Source organism: Poecilia reticulata, linkage group LG7 (assembly GCF_000633615.1).
Source record: "Poecilia reticulata strain Guanapo linkage group LG7, Guppy_female_1.0+MT, whole genome shotgun sequence".
Classification (NCBI taxonomy): Eukaryota; Metazoa; Chordata; class Actinopteri; order Cyprinodontiformes; family Poeciliidae; genus Poecilia; species Poecilia reticulata.
The window spans coordinates 11,011,295-11,037,705 of record NC_024337.1 but is presented as its reverse complement, the minus strand read 5'-3'; the positions used below and the strand labels follow the sequence as shown (position 1 = coordinate 11,037,705).

At 41.5% G+C, this 26,411-nt stretch overlaps 2 protein-coding genes across 4 annotated transcripts; one reads left to right on the top strand and one right to left on the bottom strand.

Moving 5' to 3' along the window:
• The first annotated feature begins 226 nt into the window (after positions 1-226).
• Positions 227-7,709, top strand: perm1a (PPARGC1 and ESRR induced regulator, muscle 1a). 2 transcript variants are annotated; one of them, XM_008413345.1, is made up of 4 exons: positions 227-333; positions 823-4,340; positions 6,500-6,616; positions 6,939-7,709. In XM_008413345.1, exons 2-4 carry the CDS (start codon positions 845-847, stop codon positions 7,052-7,054), a joined length of 3,729 nt encoding a protein of 1,242 aa, XP_008411567.1. In that variant the 5' UTR covers positions 227-333; positions 823-844; the 3' UTR covers positions 7,055-7,709. The 2 variants fall into 2 exon arrangements, with proteins under 2 accessions (XP_008411567.1, XP_008411568.1); XM_008413346.2 differs by having other exon boundaries at positions 246-359.
• A 1,950-nt stretch (positions 7,710-9,659) lies between these two features.
• plekhn1 (pleckstrin homology domain containing, family N member 1) lies at positions 9,660-25,423 on the bottom strand. 2 transcript variants are annotated; one of them, XM_008413343.2, is made up of 16 exons: positions 25,196-25,423; positions 22,714-22,804; positions 22,409-22,570; positions 21,622-21,702; positions 20,011-20,101; positions 18,314-18,447; positions 17,183-17,329; positions 15,511-15,591; positions 15,329-15,404; positions 14,961-15,106; positions 14,590-14,745; positions 13,154-13,396; positions 12,619-12,774; positions 12,122-12,361; positions 11,862-11,922; positions 9,660-10,419 (listed from the first exon to the last, which is right to left on the bottom strand). In XM_008413343.2, the coding sequence occupies exons 1-16, from the start codon at positions 25,267-25,269 to the stop codon at positions 10,235-10,237; spliced, it is 2,124 nt and encodes a 707-aa protein (XP_008411565.1). In that variant the 5' UTR covers positions 25,270-25,423; the 3' UTR covers positions 9,660-10,234. The 2 variants fall into 2 exon arrangements, with proteins under 2 accessions (XP_008411565.1, XP_008411566.1); XM_008413344.2 differs by having other exon boundaries at positions 12,122-12,358.
• Between the last annotated feature and the right edge of the window lie 988 nt (positions 25,424-26,411).

The following is a 26,411-nucleotide window of genomic DNA, read 5'->3' as shown; positions in this document are numbered from 1 at the left end:
CTCCCAAAATGAATTCGTATATCATTTCAGAGGCCGGCAACAAGTCAGCACACTAAAATTACATTTAAAACCACAGCGTTACCACTGAATCTGTGTGCTGGTGGAAAATCTATTTAAAGTTCTGAAATGTTATACCTCTGTCAGACACGGCCGCCTGTAAGAACACTGCGTGTATTACGTGATCCAAAGCACCGCTCTATATTTAACAAATCATGGGGCTTGCTGCACCGCTTGCTGCTGCTGAGGAGACGCCCACCAGAAAGAGAGCGACATGGCTCTGCAGGCTCTACCTCCACCTCTGAACTGACCGAGGTCACGGCTGAAGCAGGACAGGTAGGAACCTGTGGAAGTGTGGAAATGTACGTGTTGAATAACCAAAATAAAACTATCAAAGGACTTCCTGTTTTTATAACACTTTCATTTATATAAACTTCATTGAAAGAGGACACATTTCTGAGTTTGTTGTTTGCATGATCAGGAAATGCTTCGAAATTCTACTTATATAAGATAATATGATTGAATTTTTTATTAGCGTATTAGGCTGTATTAGTGTGCCAGTTTAGTTAACCTTGTCACATTCAAGTTTAATATTTACGCTAATAGAGAAAGTAATTACTTCTACGTGATAATAATAATAATAAAAACAACTACCATAAAACATTCTATGTATATTACTAAATGTCTTCAATTAAAACTGGATTAACCTGCATATTTATCGGCACATTTTGTGAATATGTGTAAAGGAAATGTAAAATGATATCCATTGTACATCTAGCAATGTCGAAATCATCTTAAAGTAACAAATATGCTTTTACATCACAGGTTCTGTTGAGCCCAGAGCCAGATGGATGACTTTGAATACAGCTTGGAGATCAGCGACCGAGACTGGGAGTGCTTCTTTGCGGAGTGTGAGGAGTGCAACCTACTTCCTCCTTCAATAGCACATGTGGACGACTCGGGGATGAGTGATTTTGATGACACTCTTCTCCCCCAGAGTGCTGGAAGAGTTTACCCAACGCTGGGCTCCCCAGTGAACGACCACCCAGTCGGCAGCCCCCCAAAGCGCGGTGACTCTCCTCCTGTGGCGCGATGCTTTGAGACAAACGAGAGCAGCGGATTTGACAGTGTCCTCTCTGGCAGTGAGGAGGACATACACCTGCAGTCTGTCAACATATTTTTTGAGAGGCTTAAAGGTCTAAATGAGACTGAGCCAGACCAAGACAGGGCTGGAAACAACAGAGAGGCAAAACAAGGGGAGCACCAAGTCAGTGGAAGCACTCTGCGAAAAAGCAGCGCTAAGTGGAGCACGCTGCCTGATGGAGTGGAGAAAGCATTTGGCAAAGAGAGCCAGAGGCCTGTCGACCCCATCTGGAACATCAACACGATGAAAACAGACACGGCCGAGTCCAACTTTTTCTCAGACCCTGAAACCTGCAGCACCTCTCCCCTGAGCTTTTGCAAATCACCTGAAACAGAGTTATACATAACAGAGGGCGACTTCACAGACAGCTTGGTGGATGAGGTAGCGGGACACAATCCGCTCCATGACTCAACAGAGAGCATCGCTGGCTCAGACTCAGGAGCTCAGCCTTGCAGAATGGAAATGTGGAGAAGCATGGACGATGTCAAGCAAGATATGTTGACAAGTCCGGAAAGTTTCTGCACAAAGTGGAGCTACAGAGAAGACAAGATGTCGTCTCCTGAGGGGTCCCAGCTGGTCTCCCTGAGGAGGAAGCGGAGACGGAAGAGACGATTCAGTCTGGAGGCAGGTGAAGGTGGACATCCGTGTGAGAGGCACTCAAAGGAGGACCACTTGACGGTAAAAGAAGGAAAACGTCTGTTTTTATCGACGGAGACGCTCGATTTGAAAGAGCATAAAAATCTCATGTATGTTCTCACTCCGAATCCCGCCACCATCAAGTTCCCAGAGAATTTCTCTGCCCAGGAGATAAAAATTGAGCTCTCACTCTCTGTTTCCCCAAGTAGCACTCAGTGCCAACCACTGCAACAGAAAGCATGCACAGGCAGCAATTATATAACCAACCACACACCCAAATCCCCTCTGAGTCAAAGTGATGACACGACTAACGATGCAGCAAATTCACAACCAAACGGTGAGTTTCAGGTTACAGAATCCCCCGGTTTGATTGGAAATCATCCCTGCTTACCAGTTTCAGCTGCTAAAGTGGAAACAGAAAAGTCAAAGGGTCAGAGGCAGGAAGCGAAATCTGCTGATCTTCCGCCGTCTGATGATAGAAATGTGTCAGCCGGTGACTGTATAAATGAACAACATGCAAAACATTCAACAGCACAGGTCAAATCGGTCACCCGTTTACCGTGTGCAGAGTCATGTGCTCCTGCCATGGAAGTCGTCCAAAACGGCAAACTATCAACTGCTAAGTCAGACCTGGCGGCGGAGGCTGGAAATTCTGGCCCAGAGAAACGCACGGTGTGTCAAAGTGACTCTGAAAGTCAAGAACAGCTGGAAAGTGGTGGTCACAACACAAATCAAAGTGGCACTACCCTGGAAGAGACTCCCGTTTCTGTGCACACAACAGGAGGGATCACTTCTGAGCCACGGGCATTCCAAGATGAGACTTTGGATGAAGTTATCAGCACTTATCTAACATCAGAATACATTAATAAGTCAGCTAATCAAAGCTACTTGTCTGGAAGTGTTTCTGGTTTCGATATAGATCAACAAACAGATTCTTTAGAGGTTCTAACGTCAAGTATTTTCTCAGAGAAACACAAAAACGTACAAATGTCACCGATTTCAAACTTAACGAGGGACATTCAGACAGAAAACTTACAAAAAACTCCAGATATCAGACATGTGTCATGTCGTCCCACTCTGGACTCTCAACCTGGCCTTTCACTTCCCAGTGAAAACAAGTTTCCAGGTTTTTGTTCAGCTGTTAATGAGCATGAATCTGTTCAAGAAGAAAAAGAGCAGCCAAACCTCTTGGCTAATCAGGAAGCAAACCATACGTCTTCTGGATCTAAAAGCCAAGAAGAATCAAAGTCTGACTTTGCGTGTGAAGAGAAGGAAGTCGTCACTGCATTTAAAGATGTGGACGAACCAGGCAGGATGCTAAATTCTGTGTTTGCAATGTCGTCATTCTGGAGTGAGATGGAGAAGCTGACAATAAACGACATACTGGGCTTACGAAATGCAGATAAACCTGTTCTACACGGTTTACTTCCAGCTGTAACGGAAAGCGAGGAGACAGTGGTCGATTCAGGCATTTTTACTGAAGAGGATGAGCCCAAGCCAGAGGAAGCCGCCGAAGAAGTCCGTGAGGTTGTTTCCTCATCTTCACGATCTGTTACCTGGCAGAGTGATCCTGTGCTAGTCAGCCAAAATCCAGATTCAGGTCCGGAGAGCATGATGTTGGAATGTGAGGCTGATTCCCAACCTGTGCTCACTGAGAGGCCCCAGAAATGCCTTAAAAAGATATCGAAAACAGTCAGCGTGCACAATTTGCCAGCCTTGAAATCAGATTTGTACAGCTACACATGCAAAGGAGATGGATTACGAGTCTTAGAAGAGCAAGAAACAGAAAACCTGACCTTTTTCGCTGAGAGTGGCACATCAAAGAAAGACACAACTTTACCTTCGTCCTCTACAAACACCTACAGGATCTCGTTCACGGACATATTTCAGTACTTCTTTGGAGGAAAACAGTCTATTTCCAGCCAGCCAGCAAGAGAAGATGCAAACACGCTCTACGCCAGTGGAAACTCTGTCTCTGAAACTTACGATCATTTCTTTTCAGAGTTTGACAATGAGACCTTCTTCTACCCTCTCTTAACAGCAGCAGAGCAAAACAAAGGCAAGCCAGTTCCTATATTCTCATACTCTCGCTCAACTTGCAGAAACTTCCAGTTCCCAGAGGCCTATGAACACTTCTTTGCATCCTCCTCATCTGACGATTCATCTGGGGAGTCTGATGAAGAGGAAAACTTCCGCCCAGTGAAGGTGGTGACCAGGTTCAGCCGTAAACTCAGCTCCAGGCAGATCACCACTGATGTGTACGAGAATTTCTTCGCAGACAGCGACATCACAGAGAATCTCTTCTCTCTGAGTTCGCTCTCCTTCAGGAAGGTTAGCTTCACAGCTCCTGCAGCCCAGGAGGAGGGGACAGACCTGCTTGTGCCCGTGAGGCAAAGCTCCGGTCATCAGTTTCAGAAGTTTGGTTTCCCTGTCAACACGCTGGGCAGCCCAGATGTGATGTTTCCCGACCCACTGCTGTACCACCTGGAGGAAAGGATCTCCAGACAGCTCGCACTGCAGCCGTGCAGATACGAGGGGTTGGAGGTGGCTGTTTCTGATCCAAGTAAGCTAAATTATTTACAGTGCACGCAGCAAACGAGAGGGAAAACCTTACTAGGCTCTTATAGTTAGGGTTGCCACAAAACCCATTTGTTGTAATTGCATAAAAGTACTTCAGAAATGACTTTATTGCAAACAATGTCTACGATTCTTGGACCCTCAACCATAAAAACATATTTCTTGAGCTGATAGGAAGTTCAATTGCCAAGGTGCACATTAAACAAAGATAACAGGGTCCTCAAGACTTAAATCCTCTTTTATTTTATTAAGAAGGGTTATGGGGTCAAAAGTATAGCCTAGTGGGCATACAATGATTATTGAAACCAATAATTTTTATGGATAATGAAGCTCAGAAGGTAACCAAACGTAAGGGACAAACTGGATGATTAAAAATTGTTTTTAGGGCATATTATGGCTTATTTGATGCACAGGTCAAAACACACACATTGAAATAACAGTAATAGAAAATTAATATGAGAGGAAAAAATAATTAAAAACTCTTAACCTTTTTTCTTCTTTGTCTGACATGAAATCAGAGTAAATATTCCCCATTTAGGCTCATTTAGGATTACAAAGTTTATTCCTATTGGATATACGGCAACATAACAACAGAGAGAAGTTTTTATTTGATGTTTTTGGAGAGAAGAGCTTGCAACTTGAGAACACCATCCTGAATGTGAAGTAAGGCGGTGGCAGCATCATGAGACGGGGCAGTTTAGCTGTAGGACAAATTGGTGCATTTTGTGCAATAGAAGGGATCATTAGAAAAGAATAAAGTGTGGAAATTTTGAAGCAGCATCTCAGTACATCAGTCAGGAAATTGACCATACCAATGGTGAAAGACCCTAATAATACACCCAGATTAGTTACAAAGTGGCTCATCAGAAACAGAGTCAACGGTTTGGATTGGCCATTTCAAAACCCTGATCTAGGTCCCAAAAAATATCAATTGTGGGCGGAGCTGAAAAGTGTGTGTGAGCAAGTTGGTCTACAAACCAAACTAAGTTACACCAGTCATGACAGGAGAAACTGATTAAACGTCCAGCAGACAATTGTGAGAAACTTGTGGAAGAAAAGCCTAAGCATTCAACGCAAAACATACAGTTTAAAAAGCAATAGTTACATTTTTGTCTTATCTGACAATCAAACTTTTCTCCAAATTGCATTGATGTATTTGGTCAGTCCATGTGGGCAGGCAGCTCCAAAGTTCAGTCCAGTTTGAAGTTGCTGATGCCCAAACAGGGGCTTTGTTCTTGTTTAGCAGCCTCTTAGTCCTTAGACAATTAAAAATATCTTAACTGTGGATAATGACCACAGTGTTCAACAGCTTTGTGATTGGCTCAAGCCCTGATGCCTTCTGGGTCTTTCCTGAACTTCTCAATAATTTTTTTCTCAGCTGTGGGGGACAGATTTGGAATGAAGGTTACAACTTGGTTACAGTTGGGTTTTTCCAACAGGTCAATGATCCCACACATGAAAACTGGCTTTCCGGAAAGAGAACGCCTTAAATAAATCATCAAAGGGCAAAAAACTAATACTCCATTATTGCCACTGAGAAGTGTTTGTAAACTTCTCACCAGAACTGTTTGTGAGTACAATTTGATCTAAGCCGGATCAAATTTTGTTCCGTCCTCCGGACAACACAATAGCAACTCATCTGACCTTTTCAGTCCGTCTCTCTTTGTCTGTCTCACATGTTGGTGTTTGTGGCGTAGAAATGTCACCCACTCTACCCTAACATTTGAGGCCGGGGCAGATTTTCTTTCCCCAGCTGTCAGATGACACTGAGAGAACGCCATGCTAGAGCCAAGAGGCATGGTCCTACGTGATAACTCGACTTCACTCAATGAGAGTCTCCTCTAAGCTGTCAAGAGCGCAGAGATTTATGCTTGGAGGGGAAGTTGAACTAACTGCTCCAAGAGTGTCGTTTTGGAAATCTCTCTTTTTCAAAATGCAATTGCCTTCAATGCATTTTCTTATGTTTTTTTTTATTATATCTTTGACTGACCAGTTTAGTTTCATCATTATGGCATAGTGCAGATTTTATGAACTTCTCAGCTGAAAACAATGTCCTGTCCTGGCATTATGAGTAGTTTTCTATAATCCCATGTGGCGTAGTTGCATAAATAGTGCATTTATTTAAAATGATTCCTGTTATTTCAGGGTTAGATGCCCCCCTCCTGCCTCTGAAACAGTCGGATATGTGCTTGGTTTGTATTGCGTTTGCTTCATGGGTGCTGAAGACTGCTAATCCTGAAGCTGGTGATGCCTGGAAGGCCGGTGGGTGTATTACTACTGTGTGAAGCACCAATAACCCTAAATGCAGTGAGAGAGCTTGCAAGCACTGCTTTGTAACTTAAATGTTTTTTTTTTTATTCTGACATTAAATTAAAAAATGTGCAGCTTAGGAGAGACCGTAAGGACTTTTAGTTTCACTCTTAGGCTATGTCATGTGATTTCTTAAACATACAAACTGAAACTAAACTATTTTAAAATAAAATCTGATTTTAGAACAGCAAGCTCCACAAGAACAAGGGAAATGAAAATGTCCAATCTCTTGTGAGTATTGTCATGACTCTCATTCGGTTTCTGCTTTCTCTAGTCCTCCTGGCAAATGTGAGTGCCCTGTCTGCCATCAGATACCTGCGTAAGTACGTCAAGCTGGAGCCTGCAGCCAGTGAGACGAAGCCCCGCTATCCTGCCTTAACAGAGTCCTGATCTTTCTGTATCTAAGCAATTTTCTATTTTCTGTAAATCTCTCTGAGCCTCTAAAGGACATCAGTCCTTAGAAGAAACAAGAGTTTCATTGACCTCTCTAGACATTCATTTTCAGCTTCAGATTGTTTTAATTTTTGTTAAGCTTTTTCAATTCTTGGTCCCTTGAAACCTGAGAGCATTCTTGTGAGGTTTAAAACGACCAAAGGTAAGAAAAGAATGTTTGAGAAATTTGTAAATAAAGACAGGAGATGAGCAGCAGGTTTTCTCTGAGCTGGACAGACTTGAGATGACATGACAGATGAATGTGTGATAAATAAATGTGAATTTGAGGCACTTTAATAATTCAGGGGAGGTCTCTGACCCTAAACGGGAATTTTATGTGTGAGATGCTTTTATTCCAGTATGTAAAATATTCTTCTCACCAACTACTTGTCGAGTTTGAGGAAGCAGGGTTCAATGTTATATTAAACATGGCAGTTTAGCAAAAGAATGTTTTATTTTAAAGACAGCATTTTGTGCCAGTATCAATCATGTAAAAAATTACTTGAAGGGCATTTTGTTCCTGATAGATCATCTGTAAAATCCTGAGCGATGTTTTGTTTCTGTGTATATTAAACTGAGCCGCTGGTTGATTTAAAATAAGACAAAAAAAGTATCTCTGATTTGTGTTCTGGTTCTTGTCCAAGAAGTACTCAAACATGTCGCGGCTTAGACACTAGGGGGCGACTCCTGTTCTGAGAAGACTAAGCTCACTTGTCAAGCATCACTTGGTTGAAGATCAGATTATGAAACAAACGTAAATATATATAAAAAAATATTGGTAAAAACAGAAAGCAGTTTTTGAAGTTATTATTTAATTAACAAATATACAAAAACCCTCCAACTCAACCTGGCCTTGCATGGAAAACCAATTCCTCCCTTGTGACTATTGGATCCAACTTGGTGATGACTGCCGTAAAACATTTGGCACACCAGAGTCTGTTACATCACTGTAGAGAGATTTCAGTCCACTGTTCTTTACATAATTTCTTTAAGTTAGTCATTTTTGTTGGTTTTCGATGGTCCAGCAATTCCAAAATTGAGCTTCTGGCCACAAGTGTTTTGCTAGAGTAGAATTCATTTTTCTATCAGCTACGGTAAGTTTGCAGGTCCTGAAGCAACAATGCCACAATTGTGTTTCTTTTTTTAGATGTTTTACCCTACTTCATGTTGTCAAACAGGTTCTTGTCAAGTGCTTGTTTTATTCTACATGCATGATTTATTAAGACACAATTATGTTTTCACACTGGGTCAGGTTGGATTGGATATCCCTTGTTCCTTTCTTAAATCATAATTTAAAGTTTTTTTTACAGTTTTTTTTTGTATACTTACAAGTTATCTTTGTCTGATATTAAAATATGTTTGACAATGTAAAATATTGACAGAAAAAAAATAATAATAAATGTTTAATTTAAATTTTTTAGACCGACATACCTAGAGTTTGAAATGCTAATTAACTAAATTATACAGTCCAACAGTCACACTCAATATTCAGGAAAACAATTTTTCTCCAGTAGATGGCAAACTTGTTCCACCCAAACTTTGATCTATTTAGTTTCAAGTGAGTGAATTTACCTTGAAAGGTTTGTAATTCAACTACCAGAGTTGATTTATTTTTTGAAAAGAAATATAATCAAATCAATCCAATACTGGTCTAAAATCACTCACTCTGAGTAAAATACAATTGACGCAAGACCAGTTCACCGAGGAGCCACAACGGACTACTTCAAGTCAATGACTCTGTAGCAATCCTTCCTTCTGAGGAAGGATGTGAACGGTTGATTGCAATTTTAATGAATAATATTTGATGCAGAAATGTGTCAAGGTGAGACATCTTTCTTAGGAACGATAAGGATTTCAAAGTTATAAATGTAAGTTATACAGAATCAAGTGCAAGTCGTAGCTACCCTCACAAAAGCTGATTTTCTTTTCATTCTTTGGAAATTTCTCTGAACATTTATGATGAAAATGAAAAGATGAAATGAAAGTGACACTTTAACTGTAGAGTCTACCTTAGGTTATGGTAAATAAACAGTGTAATGAAAACAGGAGGAAAACATTCTTTGTACACTAAGCCCTTTGTTTTCTATACCAGCCTTTGCCAGCAGTCACCATGTGAGAGGAATGAGACACATTGGACAGACAGTCCACTACAGAGACACACAGGACATAAAAACACAGACAGAAACAGAATTAGAAAAACAAAGAAACCCCAGGTATACACAATAACAACATGCAAAGGATGATCCCAGATGTAAAACCAGAAATAAGTTAACAAATATGCTTATTAAACTAACATCTGTCTCTGAAATCGGAACATATTAGAATCTGACAATATAATTAAGAATACATTTTTTTCATAAAATATCTCTTTTTTGTTGTAAGTTTACATTACAAGTATTTTTTTTATGTTTTATGTTTAGCATTTATTTTTCACCTTGGTTAACAAAAACCCAAAACAGTTTCTAAATAATTTCAAAGATCATCCTACAACTTTGCCACACCAAAAATGTTCAAAATAAAGTGACAAACCTGTGGGTATATTTTCCACTCTTTTATTTTCAAATATTAATAATAAAAAAACACACCAAACAGAAATAGAAAAGTCACACATTTACATTGCATGAGTTTTTTTTACAACGTTAGCACCTTTAGGACAATCGGTTCAAGCCACATCTTTTTCCATTAACAATGCGACTTATTAAATTTACAATATTTACAAACAAAATAATCACATTCTTTGTAACAAGTCAAGCTGTAATGGAATGCTATTACTGATTTAATTCAGAAACAAAATGAAACAGTAGAAGAGAGAATAATAAAGATAATGCAAATGAAATAGCAATAATGGACTTAAATAATACATAAAATAATAATTATTATAATAGTTACATACAATGCACTGTATGTGCTCATTTTAAATGCTACATATGAACCAGACAAGTGAAATGTGTCTGTTGCTGCTGTTTTATTTTTTTCCCCACCTCTCCTGACATCTGACAAAGCACTTCCTTAGATTTGTTACTCCACACTGTACACACCAGCAGACGCTCCAGCCACAACCGTTGGCTTTTATTATCCCTGTGATAGTGATCTGATGTTTGCGCACGTCCAGACGAGTGCCGGGCCTTTTGTTTTGTTTTATGACCATCTCTGCCGAGTTGCCATGGGACCAAGGCCCTGGGCCCCAAAGTCTAATCCTGTCCACTGTGTCGAAATTCCACACGCCGGCTGAATCATCCCAGTCTCACCGTCGTACTCCCAAATGTTGTCATAGTCCACTTCCTGGTCATCTGGCTCCGTGGGTTCGAGGTAAGAATGGCGATCTGTAGGTGAGAGAAAATGTCCATGCGATTAGTTTCAAACAAACTTTTTTCATGAATGTACGAACTTGGACAAAGTCCCAGAGTAGGTGTGTCTTTGTCTTGTTTCACACTACAGCCGCAGAGTAAATCCTGAGGAGTAGCATGCCGCAAAAAACTCATTGTTTCTCTTCTAAATGAAATGACATGTCAACAACCTGCCAAAGAATGTCTTTGTAACAAATTCCTATCTGACGGTTCTGTGGCGTGCTGTCAATCCCAAAGAAGATGTATATCCTGTCTGAACGTTGATCCTCTTAATCATGGGACGTCACACAAATAGGCCCCGCTCCAGAGGCACGTTTTGCACACTTAATGCACCTTCACTTCTGTTACATTTCAACCATCTGTCATAATGCTGAGAGCTCAAACAATCCAACCCGAGTACATCCAGTGTTAAATTAGTCATTTAGTTGCGTCGAAGTTCCATAAATCACATTTGTCAGAGGTCTAAGTTTAAAGGGTGCCAATTATTGTGCCTGTTTTTCCAGCTAATCATCAAACGCAGCATCCTTGTCATGATAAGAGGCACTTACTGTATGCATGTAGTGCCTTGCAAAAGTATTCACACCTCTTGACCCTTTTCACCTTTTGTGCTGTTACCACAGATTTTACGCGGTAGACCAACCTTGAACCAGGTTGTTATCCCGGTTTTAAGGTCACGGCCTGGTATCCTTTAATCACGGAACATCAGGGTGTATGAGGATTTTTTTTTATATAAGTTAGAAACAACTACAAAAATTACTTCAAATGTAAATGAGATTTAAAGTTCAAAAACTTGAAAAGTGACATGCATAAAACTAACGGAGATTTGGTTGGATTTTCTTCATTTCATAAAGAAGCTTAACCAGGTATAACCAATGCAAGCCTGCAAAATGTTGCCGTAGATTCTGCGTGTGTCCGGGTTGGAAATAGCACTGAATTCACCTGATGCATGAGCGTACCGAACCGACAGGGCTGTACCGGTGTTACGTCGATTCGTGTTCGCTCCGGATATTACCACTACAACATTTTTCTGAGGCCTTCGTAGAATTGCTGAATTTATACTGAGATTAAACACCAATGGACATTACGTCTTTAATAGGTGCTTTTTGAAAGCATGTTGATTTCCTCGATTTTAATTAAGAGCATCGAACAAAAAAGGGGTCTGAGTACAATTGGATACTTTTCTTATATTTGTTTGTGAAAAATTTTGAAATCCACGTCTTTTTTCCTCCCTCTTTGCATTTGTGGTTCACTTTGTGTTTGTCTATTGCATAAAATCCCAGTAAATTGAAGCTTGTGTGTGTAATTGTACAAAATGGGTAAAAGTTCAAGAGATATGAAGACTTTTTTATGAGCACACTTGAACCTTGAAGTTAAAACAGGAACCAATGAGTACAAAGGAGTTTTTCATAAGTTCTTACCTGGTGAGTAGCCATAAGGCGTGTGAGAAGCGTTCCTCACAGAGCTTGATGGGAGATGCATCTGTCAGCAGATGTGAAAACAGGAAAAAAATCAACAAACCGTCACCATGTTCCAAAGCGTGCCTTTCACTAGCAGCATCTGTTTAAATATCCCCTTCAGCAAAAGTATATAAACTAGCTCTCCTTCCACCATAGTGCCCTGGTATTTCTCTTTGAAGCCTAGCATTCCAGAAACTGGAGCATCCTGTGTCCTGCCTCACCTGCTCATGGACATGACCGGGCATCGGCAGGAGCTTCAGCCTCGACACGGCCTCTGCTCTCTGCTCTGCTTGGCTTTGAGGCATTTCCACATCTAGGCCTGAAACCTGCGCCTGGGTGTTGGCCAGGACCAGGTTTCTCCCTGCGCGTCTGCCCATGGGGGGAGTGCGTAGCTGGAAAGACGAGGGTAGGAGATGGGCGTCCTGATGGTTGTGTTGGATTGGTTTGTTCCAGCTCTTCTGCTGAAAGAGAGAGAGACACACAAAAATCTAAATATTTGAAATAAATGCATTTCTCTGCCTGTAACAAGGCTTGTCTTCTGGAAACCAGGCTGCCTACAGTTTTATCTGGCTTTACATTATTTTTGTGAAACATCCTCAGAGTAAACAATTCCAGCACTAACAATGTCCTTGAGTTTGTTGGTGTGCACTGCTTGATATCAGACAGTCTGTTCAGGTGTAAACTGAAACTATAGATCCAGTGTCATTGACCCACTTACCACTGGCCTGGCCTCCTCCAGGCTGAAGATCTCTGGGGTGCAAGGCTCATCGTACAGGGGAGACAAGGGCTGACGCAGGGCGCACAGGTCAGAGTGGCGTTGGCTGGCACTCAAAGAGTAGTTCAGGGATGTCTGTGGTGTGCTCCAGCTGTTAGACTGATCCAAACAGAATCAAATGTGAGCTAAGGAAGCAAAAATTAGTGCAATTTCCTCAGGTGCAGTATGTTTTTAAGTAAACATTTTGGATAATCTCAGACGAATATCTGAAGCAGAAGGGCAGTAAAAACACCCTGTTTATGAATCATAATAGATGTTAAATTATAATAATAATAATAAAATTATATGCATGATTAAACTGATTGATCTTTCAACCCCAGTTTGTAAGTTCCCCATCTGTTAGCCCCATAAGATGAACCCTCCAACGATCTGACTACCGACCGTTTCTATTTCAGTTTCTGCACGCATGGCTTGTAAAGTGAGCCAACAGTCTCAAAGGGAATATTTGGTTATCGAGCTCGACGCCAGACCAACTTACCTTGACCAGCGGGGCTTTCTCCAGCCGCTGAGGGCTGACGCGGTGCAGGGCGGAGTAGGGAGTGCTGTAGATCTGAGACAGCGGGGCACTCTCCGCAGGCTGCAGGTAGGAGCTGTGCTGTGGCGAAGAGTAGCGCAGCGACAAAGGTCTCGGGTCGCGGTCCGGCCTGGTTTGGGAGGACACGCTGTTGGTCCTGCTGCCCAGTCGGGCCGTCTCGACTGAGGAGGGGCGACTGGAGCTGTACTGTAGGGAGCAGGAGTCACATTCAGGAGGGAAAGTCAGCCATGCGAGTTTTCTTGACACCCCATAGATTGGACTATGTGGTGTCATATTCTGTTTTTAGTTAACAAAGTCATTTGAGAGTTAGAGAAAAACATCTCCATCAAATTAATTGGAAGAGTGGCGGTTAAGGTCAAAAGTTTAGCAGCAACATTACTTCTGGGCACTCGGCCCTCTTTTTAAGCTAATTGGATGGGCAGGGAGGATGCAAACTCCACGTCTGGGGGAGTTTGGTCAGAGGTCCTGATAATGCAGAGAGCCTCTGGACTTCAAAAGAACACAGAAGTTTACGATCAAACTTTTTCTGCTGAGTCAGCACTTTGAGAAGTGCATCTGAAGGTGATTTTGTCGTTTTGTTCTCCGTGTTATGGCTCACCACCTGAACACTAGTAACAGGAGTACCTTGGGCTTAGCCCGTGCTTAATCATTTATTCGATGAAAGGTGTCGCTCAGTTCTCTGAAATGTGTGCCGGTGATACGAGGACAACTACCCCCAACCAGATTAATTCTTGTTTGTTTGATTAGTTTAAAACTTTAAAAGGGATAGTTAAGGATTTTACAAGCAAGCAATTAGTATTTAACCTGGAGCAGATGGCTCTCTTGGATTCCTCATTAAGATTGAATCCAGATTAGTTGAGCTTGCTGAGAGAAAGACTGACAGGGTCCAAGACCAACGTGGACCTCTAACATCTTAAAACAACTACAATATCACAAGTATTATTGTGGTTTAAGCCCCAAACTGCTTTCTTATATGCACTGGGCAGATCTAGAAGTAGAAGCACCTTTAAAGGCAGGAAATAGAGGTAGGCTTTTCTGTTCAGAGTAACATAAAACGGGAAGATTGTCAGTGAAACACCACCCCCATTCTCCACTTCCCCTGCAAATAGACATCAGCTTCTCTACAATAACTATTAAAGGCAACATTGATGGTACTTTGAAGGTTAACAAAATGGAGTTTTTCATAAATTGCCATAATGTTTTTAGGAATGCAGCTGCTTTAAGAGAACAGAAATCTGCTCCGGTTTTGTCCACTCTTGGACTATAACGTCTAGCTATAACATTCAGCCCATGGAAACCAGCTAATCTGGACTTTTGCAAAAACTCACTTCAATAATTACTGATTTACTGTTTGCATGAGCAGGACAAGCTTGACTTACACAGAGAGGCTCTGCATATCCTGGAGACATCAGGTTTTCCTCATGAACTGGTACCTGCAGGTTCAAGGACCCACGCCCGCTTGGCGGCTGGCTGTATTTGAGCGACTCCGCTCTTCCTTGACTGTTTCCACTCCATCTATCGAACTTTGTCGTTTGCTGGAGATGAAAGAATGCAATGTATTACTACCTAGTAATACAAAAACATGGTGCAATTATTTTCCCTAAAAAGTTTTTATTTCCCATGCTTTCCCCACCACGTGGCTCTTATTCCTGCTCTACCAGTTTGGTGGATGTATTTGCTCTTTAAATTCAGCATCAGCTGTAGACGGCAACATCATGTTTCTCTGAGTGTGACAAGGAGCAGGCCTCACCTCTTTGTTTGTTGGCGTGTATATGATGTCATACACGGGGGGTGGGGGGGTGAGAACAGGGATGTCAGCGGCTTTGAACTGCTGGATCCAGTCACAGAACTCTGTCCTGTCCAGACAGGACACCACTATGGGGTTGATCAGCTTGCCTGTGAAGAGCGGACAGAGAAACAAAGACCGTCATTCGGTCTGCTTCCTCACTGGAATGTGCTACAGCGAGAACATTATTCACCAAGCGTAACTAAAACCCCCCCTCTCATTCATTGAGGGGTTACGCTCTGTGACGCAAGACATTTCAAGAGCTAGTCACTTAGCATAAAACACAATGTTCCTTTATCAACGCACCAGTGCTACTGATTCAGCGCACCTACCTTCAATCATAAAGGTATTGGGCTTGACGTCCTGACAGGGAGTGGTTACTGTAATCATGTTGAGTGGAAGCTTGCCCTGTAATCAGAAGGACACTTTAGAACAACTCCTTTATGCAAACACATAGACTAATATAATAGGAGCACAATCTTTAAGTGGAAGAGTATAAGAAGGTGAACATTACCTTATAGAAGAGCCCGTTGCTCTCCTCTGATAAGATGATCAGGGTGGAAGGGTACATCACCAGCAATCTGTCACTTTGTTCCTGTGAAGATATGGCAGTAATGAAGCACTTTTTCCTTTTCTCTTGGCAATGATTTTATCATGTAGTAAACGTTCAGCTTTCAGTAGCTTCGAGGTTCTGTTTAAACTGTTCACACAGTAGACAATTCAGTTGTTGTTCCCTTACATACAGAAGCTAATGGCTATGACATTCTACCTCACTATTTTAATACAGTACAAATAAACTTTGACGCATCTCAGACTAGCTGTTAGCTTTAGCCTCTTGGACCAGCTAGTCTGGATTAATACCAAATGAGGGCTCCAATGGAGTTATTTACTGCATGTAAATATGAAGTGTGTGAAATCTCTCTAACCTCTAATATTTATTTTTAAAAAGTATCATTAGCATAAACTGGTGCCATAAAACAAAATTTTATAGTTGTTTTATGACAGAAGTCAACTTTGCTTCAAGATCAACTGAAACAAGATTTATCCTAATAAACAGTTTTTTGTTTTGCACGTAAGATTAAATGCCTGCACTCTTTTGACAGAACCTCTAGAACGTCTAGGGATAATAAAAAGATAGCGTTGGCATAAGCTGATGGAGATTTCTGACATTTGATTTGATTTAAAGTCATAGTCCATCTTGGACTTGACTCTCCTATCAGACCACCTTTTAGCTTCTGGGAACAACTAACCAGGATTGTTACGAAATGAAGATGCCAAAAGAGTGATCTTCTGCAAGAAAAAACATTAGGTGCCTATGACATTTTAACAGGACTCAGTTTAAAAAAGTCTAAAACTACACCCTTAAGATTCTGAAAGATAAACGGGCATCTAAATTATTCTCGAGTCAAGAAGGCAAACCCTGAGAACTCCAGGAAAGAAAAGACAGTGAGATCCGGTGCAAAGAATAACAAATGACAAGCTTCATGCTTTAATTCTCCTTTGAGAAGTTCCCCATAAGATCTCAGGTCGAACCAGTTCATGGGGCATTGAAAGGTGTGGCAGACTGACAGAGTTTATGTTTCCTCTCTCTTGGAGAGGGCGTGTCTCTGGACAGACAGCTGACATTCCAGCTGTGAGGTGAGTCGAGTCGCTCTGTGAGCCGAGCAAATGGCTCTCTCACGCCCAGGCCCTAAATCACATCAATGGAGCTGCCGCTGCTTCCCGTGAAGAATTAACGGATATTCATGCCAGACGTGTCAGAACTTCTGCTTCGATTAGCTGCTGTGCGAAGCTGCTGTAGCAATATTTATAGAGCTCTTATCTGATTCTCTTCACTGATACGTCTTGCCATCTGGTGAAATGCTGCCAAATCTGAGGTGCGCTTCTAAGGAACTGCATGCTGCATATTTAGACTGAAGGAAAAATATGGACTCCTCCCGTTTAATTCACCCTTTGCATTGTGTTGAGGTAATGCAGAGTGTTGCGCAATTTGAAAACTATGAGTCACCTGTCGTCGGAGCTGATGTTATCTTGCTTTTATTCAGCATGAAAAGAAATTCCCACACTTTGGAAACATTTGTGTCATGAATTACACTCAGCTGTACTTCACCGTGTGTTTCCAGAAACGCGCGAGTTTCTGACCAGCAGCAGTGATTCACTCCTGATAAGGAGCGGTAGAGTCATACCTGGCAGGGCAGATGCTGCAGTCGGACTTTGGTGACGTAGGTGATGGAGCCCAGGCTGTCCCTCTGAGAGCCCTCCCACTCATAGATGGGCTCTCTGTTGATGGAGTTCCTCAGTTCCTCTCTTCCTTCAGATTTGTTCTGGTTTAGCTGCAGAAAGGTAAATTGAAGCGGGATTATCAAGTGTGATGATCACGATCTGATTTCTGTTCTTGGAATAGAAAATGCCTTAAATTCGAAGCCTATTTAAACATCTACTACACTGGTGAGATGTGTTTAAAATAAATTCATTTTAAAGTAAACTCACTTTTCTTTAAGTGAGTGAGTTTGGGAGGGTTTCTATTAACCTCCTAATCTTTCTGTTCATGGTGCATTGCAGCAAAACAAAGTTGGTTCTTTGGTGACAAAGTTTTTAAATGTTTTGTTTATTGCTTTTATGGGCAAGTTTATTAGGCGAGTAGCAGTTATGTTGGACCATTTGCACGTATCAGGATAAACCAAATTTTTTAAAATGCAGCAGTTTGAAGTAACACAAACATTTCATCATATTAATCCCAAGATTTAAACTGTTTTTTAATGAGATGCAAGTGAAAGTGCAGGAGTAACAGCCATGTTTTCAGGCCGTGTTTTGCCCCTCTAACAACTGTTGCTACTCACTACAGTCCGCTGGCTAAAATAAGGTCCTTATATTGTTTGCAAGCTGTGATCCGATTGCACTTATTGTGCTCTTTGCAACTTAATACTATGTTTTAAGCCTTTTACATGTCTTTATCAAGGGTGTTGATTATACTATATGGTGCTTTACTTTTGTTGTTTTGTTCTCTTATGACACATCCAGGCTTGAGTGTTTCATCAACCTCCTGTGAGGTTGGGGTCAGTATTTAAAACCCGTTCAGTTTAAAGTAGGTCGTAATCCGGTCCAAGCCTCTCCCTGTTGTGCAGGGCTTCAAGGAAATCCAGCAGCGGCCTTAAGTGACTCACTATATTTGCACACTCACATCCTGTTTTTTCAGGAGTGGCTGGAAACAAAAGCTGAGGTAGATTAAAATATACAGTCAAGCAGTGCTTTTGAATTCGGAAATAACATTCAGAAGAAAAAGTTACATCTGGCGTAATTTTCCTTCTGTGACTTACTCTCACTCTGGCGTAATTTTCAGGTTGGATGGCAGTCCCTCCGTTCTGCTCAATGCTCTCCTTGAGGAGGTCAAACCACAGGTCCATTTCTTCTTGACTGGCACAGTAGACGATGATGGGGTTCAGGCTGACACCTGACGGACGGGATTGAGAAGAAAACGAGTCATTCAGGTGTCCCTTTCAGTCACGTTAGCATAAACATGAAGGAAATCACTCTCCAACTTTGTTTACTGCAGGTTACGCAACAAATGCAGGAAAAGTTAACACATGCAGACCGCATGTAAGCTCCTGAAAGCCCCTGTTGACCTGCTGTGTTTGGTATTTTAAAGATTGGAGCAAGAGCTCCCTCCCACAGACTGCTCTTACCCAGAGGGGGCGAACAGGGCTGGGATGATCCAAGCTGCAATCCCCCTCTACCTATCAGTCCTGCACATACCACAGATAACCACCAGAGATATTTTGTTTCATTCCAGCCTGTGGCTTTGTACTCTAATAGTCTGGAACCGAACCGCTGAACATTGACCGCTCCGCGATAAGCAGTAGCTTGGCTGGGAGTTGTTTTTCTTTTTCTGGCTTTAAATTAAGGGGCCTTTGCTGGCAAAACTTGAACTGTTTCACTTTTTTAAAGGGTTTTTTTCTCCCTTCTAAATTCCAGCAAGATGTGAGTATTTAAACCATCGGTTAGTTTACAGAAGTTACAAGCTGTTGTTGCAAGCAATTATCCATCATTAGCCGACTTTCACAGCCACATTAATTTAAACTATGCAAGGTCTTCCGGGAACTCTTCAGCATCCTCCGGAGTTGCGTTTGCTTCGTCACCTCCTAACAAGCCAACATTCATCTCGCGGAGCAACTCTACGTCATGTCTTTCCTTTGACTCAGAACTTATCCTTACTTCCTTCTTCATGTTTCCTTCTTCATGTTTCCTGTCAGCGAGGCCTCCCAAATGGAAAGAAAAAGGGTTCATACCAAAGAATCTGAGTGCTGAAACATAACACTGGAATGTGGGAAGTCTGATCTGAGAAACTGCAGGGCTAATTTACGATAAAAGGAACACCAAGGAGTTTATATATTTTGACAGCAAAGACTTTAGGCGGATGGAAATGATGAGGAGCCACAATAACAGAAACATTACACTGTCACGACTGAGGAAGATTATCCCAAAGTGGTTTTTGTTTGCTCGTTTTCTCAAAAGAAAAGCAGCAAATTTATATTTTCAGCAGATATTGATCTGCAGTTTTTGGACTGCGTCATAGATCATGTGAAGTGACAATTTTAAGAGCGGTAGCCGGGCTTTTCAGCACGACAGCTGGGCTGACTGAGGTGCACCTGTTGTCTAACAAGCAAGGCTTTTAAGACCAGTTTACCCCCGAACCCCCACCCTCGCCTGACCTATGGGTGAAGGGGTCCTGGCTCTAGTTAGTCTGGAGTTTGACTGGAGGTGAAGAGGTGAGGAGGGTCGCAGCACCTTTGAATTACTGAAATAGGATAGAACGGGGGAGGCTGAAACCTGAAAATAGTGTGTTTTAAACCAATAATAAAAAAAAATGTAAAAGATGTTGAAATTTCACTGTAACTTCTAAACCCTCTGGATTTTTATTGAGAGTGATAACCAATAAAACACAACCGATGATTATAACATACCAGCGCTTTGTGCCAACACCTGCCTGGATTGTTTCTCACAAAGACAGACTTACCGTTTATTTGGAAGGCATATTCCTCTGGTTGGCTGTGATTACAGTTCTGCTGCAGGTTGCAGATTGAAAGCTCCTTCAATGGTAGAGTTCCCTGTGCAACGTAACGAGAGAATATCTTAAACACAAAGCCACAAACAAAAGCAGCTGCCAGACACATTCTGCATTTATGCAGGTGGAGTGACTGTGTGGAAATGAAACAATGCTGAAGCATGACCCAGTTAATAAGTGGTACAAAAATACATTTTCTGAAAAGTAGGGGGAGAAAGAAGGGCGTTGATTGGCTGTTCTAAACCACCATTTATATACCACGGATGAAAATGCATGAGTGCATGCATGCTTTGTGTATTTTGGCTTACAAATAGAACACTAATACCACTACTAATGATAATAATTTTAACATATACAAAATAAAGCCTCATTATCATCATAGAAATTAAACAAAAATGGACAAAGATGTTTCTGCTTTTATCAGGGTGGTGTTTGAACTTTCTAGAAAAAAACCACCACAGTAAATGCAGTGTTATTCAATTACCACCACATAGAACATAACAGGAGGAGCTACAACAGGATTTGAAACTGGCAATGCAGGATTGGTGGAAGGATACAGTGTAACTAGGGGGTTCAGTTTTATTTAGATTTTTAATTTTCCAAGTTTGAAGTTGGAGAGGTGGGATCTGAAAAGTCTTTAGAAACTGACACGTGGAACAGAAAAGATTTTCACCTCTTCCAATTTCAAAATTCAGCATGCAAACCTTGTAGGAGATGCAGTAAAAATGTATTTCAACTTTTGACAAAATGTGCATGCACAGTAGTCTACAATATATAAAATGTGGGCAGATGTATTGTTTCTGCCTGTGATTCTAACAGTGGTTAACTTCGTCAGCAAACATTCAGAAACTAAACAGCTTTTTAACTCTGAGCTGAAACACGATTGTGTTTTAGGTCAGAACAGCTAATAGATTTGTGTTTATCTTGCACTTAAGAACACATTTTCCACAGAGTAAAACTAAGGGTTGTGACAGACTGGCGACCTGTCCAGGGTGAACCCCGCCTCTCGCCCGGAACGTTAACTGGAGATAGGCACCAGCAACCCTCCCGACCCCACTGAGGGACAAGGGTGTAAGAAAATGGATGGATGGATGGATAAAACTAAGGGCAGCCCAAGCAGCACCAGTGGTTCTGGTACCACAGTTTGAACTAACACTTTCCCCCTCTCTGTTTGTGATGTCATTCAGATCCAATTTTTACAACATTAAGGGACAAATCACCATGTTACTGAGGTCAGCCTGTGTAAATCAGTGATGAATCCCTGTCTGTCTTATTTCTGAGCTCGTCTGCAGTCTGACTAACGCCGTGCGCAGGTGCGTAGCCGTCTCTCTTCGGCAGGGGGTTGAGTTCCCAGCATGCACAGTAAGCGGATGATTAATGGCCGCAGTCGCTTTACGAGACAGCTGAAGTAACTTAATCATACTTTCTGTTTACCAACAACGTGCTAGTAGCCAAGAGGGGGTACGCATCAAAATTTATGAATTCATAAAGTCAAACTTGTAAAAGTTAAAAAGATTTACGTAGCTGAGACAGTGCGTCATTCCGTATTTGAAAAGTCCTCACCTGATAGGTTAGCCCGGTTGTGTTGTTGGAGACGAAATGAAGATGTGATTCAAAGAGATCCAGGTAGCAGTCATGTATGTCCTGCAGAAGAGTTGAAACGCCATTAATTAATCAATTTAAAATGTGGGATGAGAGAGAAATGTTTTAAATGAATCATAATATACAAAAATTAAACCAAAAAACTGTTACAGTTAGTTCATTCAGCATTGGATGACTCACGAAATGTTCAAGTTGAACATTTCTCTGTATGTGCGGTGATTTGTTAAAATACATTGTGTTCTTTTGCCATTGTGACGCGATTCCTTTAATCAATCTTTGGTCCTACGCTTCTGACAATGTTGTGACACAGCTCTGAAAAATCACATTTCCCACCGCAAGCAGCCGGCGTGTCCTCTATCAGCCCCTGTGATCAGAACAACTCTCTCTACCCCGAGGTCCTAACTGTGTCGAGGAGGTTTCACAACTGCGTCAGATGAGAGCATGTCCAAACACAGGCTTGCAATCTTGCTTGACTGACACCGAGTGGATTATTCACAACCCAGCCACCACGTCAAAACCTAAGCGTGGTCTCAAAAACTGTAGAGCAACCCTGTTACTTTCCACCTGTTTTGTTCAGATCAGGATTTCCCAGGCTTTGAACAGATGACTGGGATGATGTGTCATTCTGGGTTCGGTCAATGTCACAAACCGCATTGAGCAGTTGAAGGTGATGTTTGTTTTGTCTTTTGTTGTTGCTTTCCTGACATTTCATCATGCAGTCATTGCTAAATGATTTTGTTCCGCTCACCTGGCAGTGCAGGAAGCGGAATCGAACTTTGGAGCTGTGAATCATCCGTCCGAAATTCTTCACATTGATGCTGCTCTTCTTCCATCCACTGGCTGGGTCATAGGCGAACGGAGGGTTCCATTTTATGTTCTCTATTGTCTGTAGATCTTTAGGAGACATTTCCTGCAACCGGTCACAAAAACATAAACATCCAGAAACTGTAAAATCACTCGGGAATGTTTGTATGTCGAGCATTTTTTTTATGTCGGATGGATGATTTATTGCTGTGTTATCGCTGTGTCGGGGGAGATGAAGGAGTTTCTTACCTTCCTTGGAGTGACTGTGCACAGGATATTTATGATGCTGTTGGATTTCTCCTGTCCCTCTTGGGGATTCTTCTTGCGAAACAGACGACTGCTGCACGAAAGACAAGAATGCAATTTGTTAACGCTCACAAATATGTTTACCATGATTAGTAATTCACAGAAAAATGATCTGGTTACTGGGTTGATCTTCAGATTGTCTGGCATGTTGTACTTTCAAATACTTTTTCCTACCAGTGAAAGCAGCATATCTAGTCACGGTAACAATACTCCTGGTTTGAGTGTGGTTACTGAGTAAATAGACTCATAAAGTTAGCTAATTTCAGTATTGATACGTGTTTGTAAATTATGTCAGAGGAAGCACGAAGATGAAACAAGCTGTTTCACATAAAACTGCGATTCACTCAAGCTGCAGGAAAGTCAGAGAGAGAGAGCCAGCAGCAGAAAACAGGAAGCCAGAACAAAGTACGGCTACGTTGGTATGTTTTAACAAAAGATGAAAGAAACATTAGCTGTGGACCCTGTTTATGTTGCCAGTTTATCGCAATGTAGTAAACCGTCATTGTCATGATTATAGCCAGACTTAGAAGTGTCTTAAAGTTTTTTTCTAAGTTTGAAGGTGAAAACTTTGTGAACACCCGCTCAACGAAAAACTCAGAGATGCTGTTTTCTTATGCTAACTTCGCTAACCATGCTAATTGCAAATAAATAATAACTGAAATATTTTACAATTATTAAAACATTTGCTTTTCTATCCAGTTAGAAAATTTTAAATATTACACACAATTTCACATAACTCCAACCAGTAGATGGCGCTCTTCTGATGCAATACTTGGTAAGTTTAGAATATGCATTAACTGTGTTTAACAAACACTTAGACCCAAAATGGTTTAAGGTAACTTCACATAAAAGTCTGCAAGGAAGTTAAAATATCAACTCCAGAATTATTTATCTTTGTGTGTGTGTTAAAATAATCATCTGAACTCCATAATGGCTGAAGTGGATTTCTATTGTTCACAGTTGGGAAAGATAATTTCCTGCTCTTGGTGGAGACAATACATGAAAATAAAAAAAAACGGATTAAATCTGGCTAAAGCTTTGCTGCAGATTAATGACCGCTAATTGTGTTTTTTTTCCCCTTCCCTTTTACAAGTTAATCAAAGTCACTTCCATTGCATTTACTCCATCAACGACAGCCATTTAAAAGGACAATAGGGTCTTGTGCCTCTGATTGTGAGCATATGCATAGGGAAATCAGCACTCAATGCCCCCCTTTGTTTTGCATGCAGTTTATCTGTTACCATTACTGTCACATTTTTATAAGGAAGCACGCTCTCTGCAGAGATGAAACCCTGGTGCTACTTTTTTTACGGTGTCAGCTCGTACTTTATCTGCTTTGTCTGTGCACGTGTGCCAGTGTCCTGGCCGTGCAACAACGCAGCCTTTTGTTTGCGTTTTGGGAACCAAGGTCTGTCTATTCAGGAAGTCCAGCATCCAGCATTAATCATTCACGGGTGTCAAGAGAGTGATAGTGTTCCTTTTTTTGTAAGATCTCTTTTTATTTTGAATTGACTCGGACACAAAGGAAAGTATGAAAGCCTCACACTGTCATGCAACCTTGCAGTTGTAAAGCAAAAGAGGTATGCATTGTAAATAATAGACAGGTAATCGTTTTGCACACCCAACATTCCCCAAGTCACTGCTGTGGCATTCAGCAGAGCTCGTCCTCATTCTCTTTGGGGAATACCTGAGCCTCACCTGATACAATGTCACAAAGAGAGAGAAAGGCTACAGGAAACATGAATCCCATTTAGAAGCTCACTGATCCCGTTTCACTTGTTGAGCTACAACCTTTTCTGCTTTTTTTTTTTTTATTATTATTATTATTTATCTAAAATGTGGTAAATCAGATATTTTAAGGTCACTCAGCATAGGATTAAAAACTGCATCCACAATAAGCTAATCACAATCAGATGTGACGGTGCTGCAGAGCTGGGACATGCCCAGGCATTTAATCCAAGAAGGGTGCAGGAAACTATAGAAAACAAAATATAATCCACTTATGTGTCCAACAAGTCTAAAGTTAGTTGGTCACTCCCCACAAGGAATTATCTTATATTAGTGGTGCAACAAAACTGAAATTTTAAGTTAATGTAATTTATTTTATGAATAAATAAGGCCAAGCTCTATGTTTTCTTAAAGAAAAGTGGATTTGCCGACAGCTGAGAGGTTACCTCAGAAGCGAAAAGAATGGTAACTGGATCATTGACACTTGTGCCCGGGCACGACTTGGTGTCCATCCAGTATCACCACCTGATCCACAACCACGTCTGGTAACATTCACAACCTTCAGCTCAAACTCTTGACAGATACCAAGAATTCCTCCCAGCTGAAATACTGAGTCTAAAATAACAAAGCATGACATGTGCTGGGAGAATACAGCAACGCAAGTTTGGAAAACCTGGATGAGGTGAGCTCTTCTTACCTGTTTCTGCGAATGAAACTCTTGCTGGAGTACCTGAAGTTATGTTGGGGCACACATGAAATGCTGCTCCCCATCCTGCTGTGACCTTTGGGGCTTAGCGCTGCTCTGAAGGCAAAGAAAAAAAATCCAAATGTACCGTCCCGTCTGTGATGGAGGAGCACCGTCCAGAGAGAACCTTGTGCTCCCTGCAAAAGTCAGACTTGTTCTGTGTGAGGGCTGGGCCGGGAGAGCGCTGATGAAGTCAGAGTGTGTGAGTGTGTTGTGCGTAAAAGGGGGTGGAGTTCAGGACTGTGTCACAGGCTGGCTGCCTGGTGAATAAGCAGAAGGATTCTCACTCCCTGTGAAGCTGCCTCTGTCTGCTAAAATCAGTCCCCACAGCAAAGGCAAGGGGGACTCGGGCAGAAGTGAGCCATTTCACACCTTTGGTGAGCCAAATGGAGCTTATTGTCAGGCGCTCAGTGCTACTAGGAGCTCACTTGTTGGTGTGTGTCAATCAAAGGGGGGATAGAGGGACTTACCAATGGCATGCCCAGACATGAAAACACATACACACTCGGGCTTTCTATTTATTACCGGCCTTCATCACACAAGTGTCATTTTGAAACCGAGTATCTGGGGAGTTTCGTTCTACTTCAGGGCATTTTGTTTTCCCCTGGAGATGTGCCTCATAAATATGTTTGCATTCCATGAACACACATTTCTGTGTTTTACAGCAGTATGTAACAGTGAAACAGAAGTAAAGGGATACATGGACATTAAAAACCTGTCTTGCAGCATTTTAATTAGATTTTGGTCTAGACATTAAATGGGTTATTCTGATGCATTAGCATGCATTGAGTCTGGAGTCTGAACTCCAGTCTCCAGCACGTTTTTTTGTCAGGAGTTTCGTCTTTAGCTTCACCCATCTTCTCATTCACCCAAACATTTCTCAGTAATATTTACCGCCTTTACATATCCCCACATTATGATGCTGCCACTACAATGTTTCCCCGTGTAGAAATATTCTGTGAGCCATTAGTGTTTTGCATGTATGCCAGGAATATCAGCTTTGCTTATCTTCCTCCCACAGTCCTACAGTTTTTGTACATTTTTTATTTGAAGCTCTTAGGACTTTCTCTTACAATGCCTTTATTCTTCTAAGCTTTTCATAATCGTCATGTTTATGGAGTGCACAGTTATTTGTCTCCCATCAACAAAATTTCCCACCTGAGTTGCA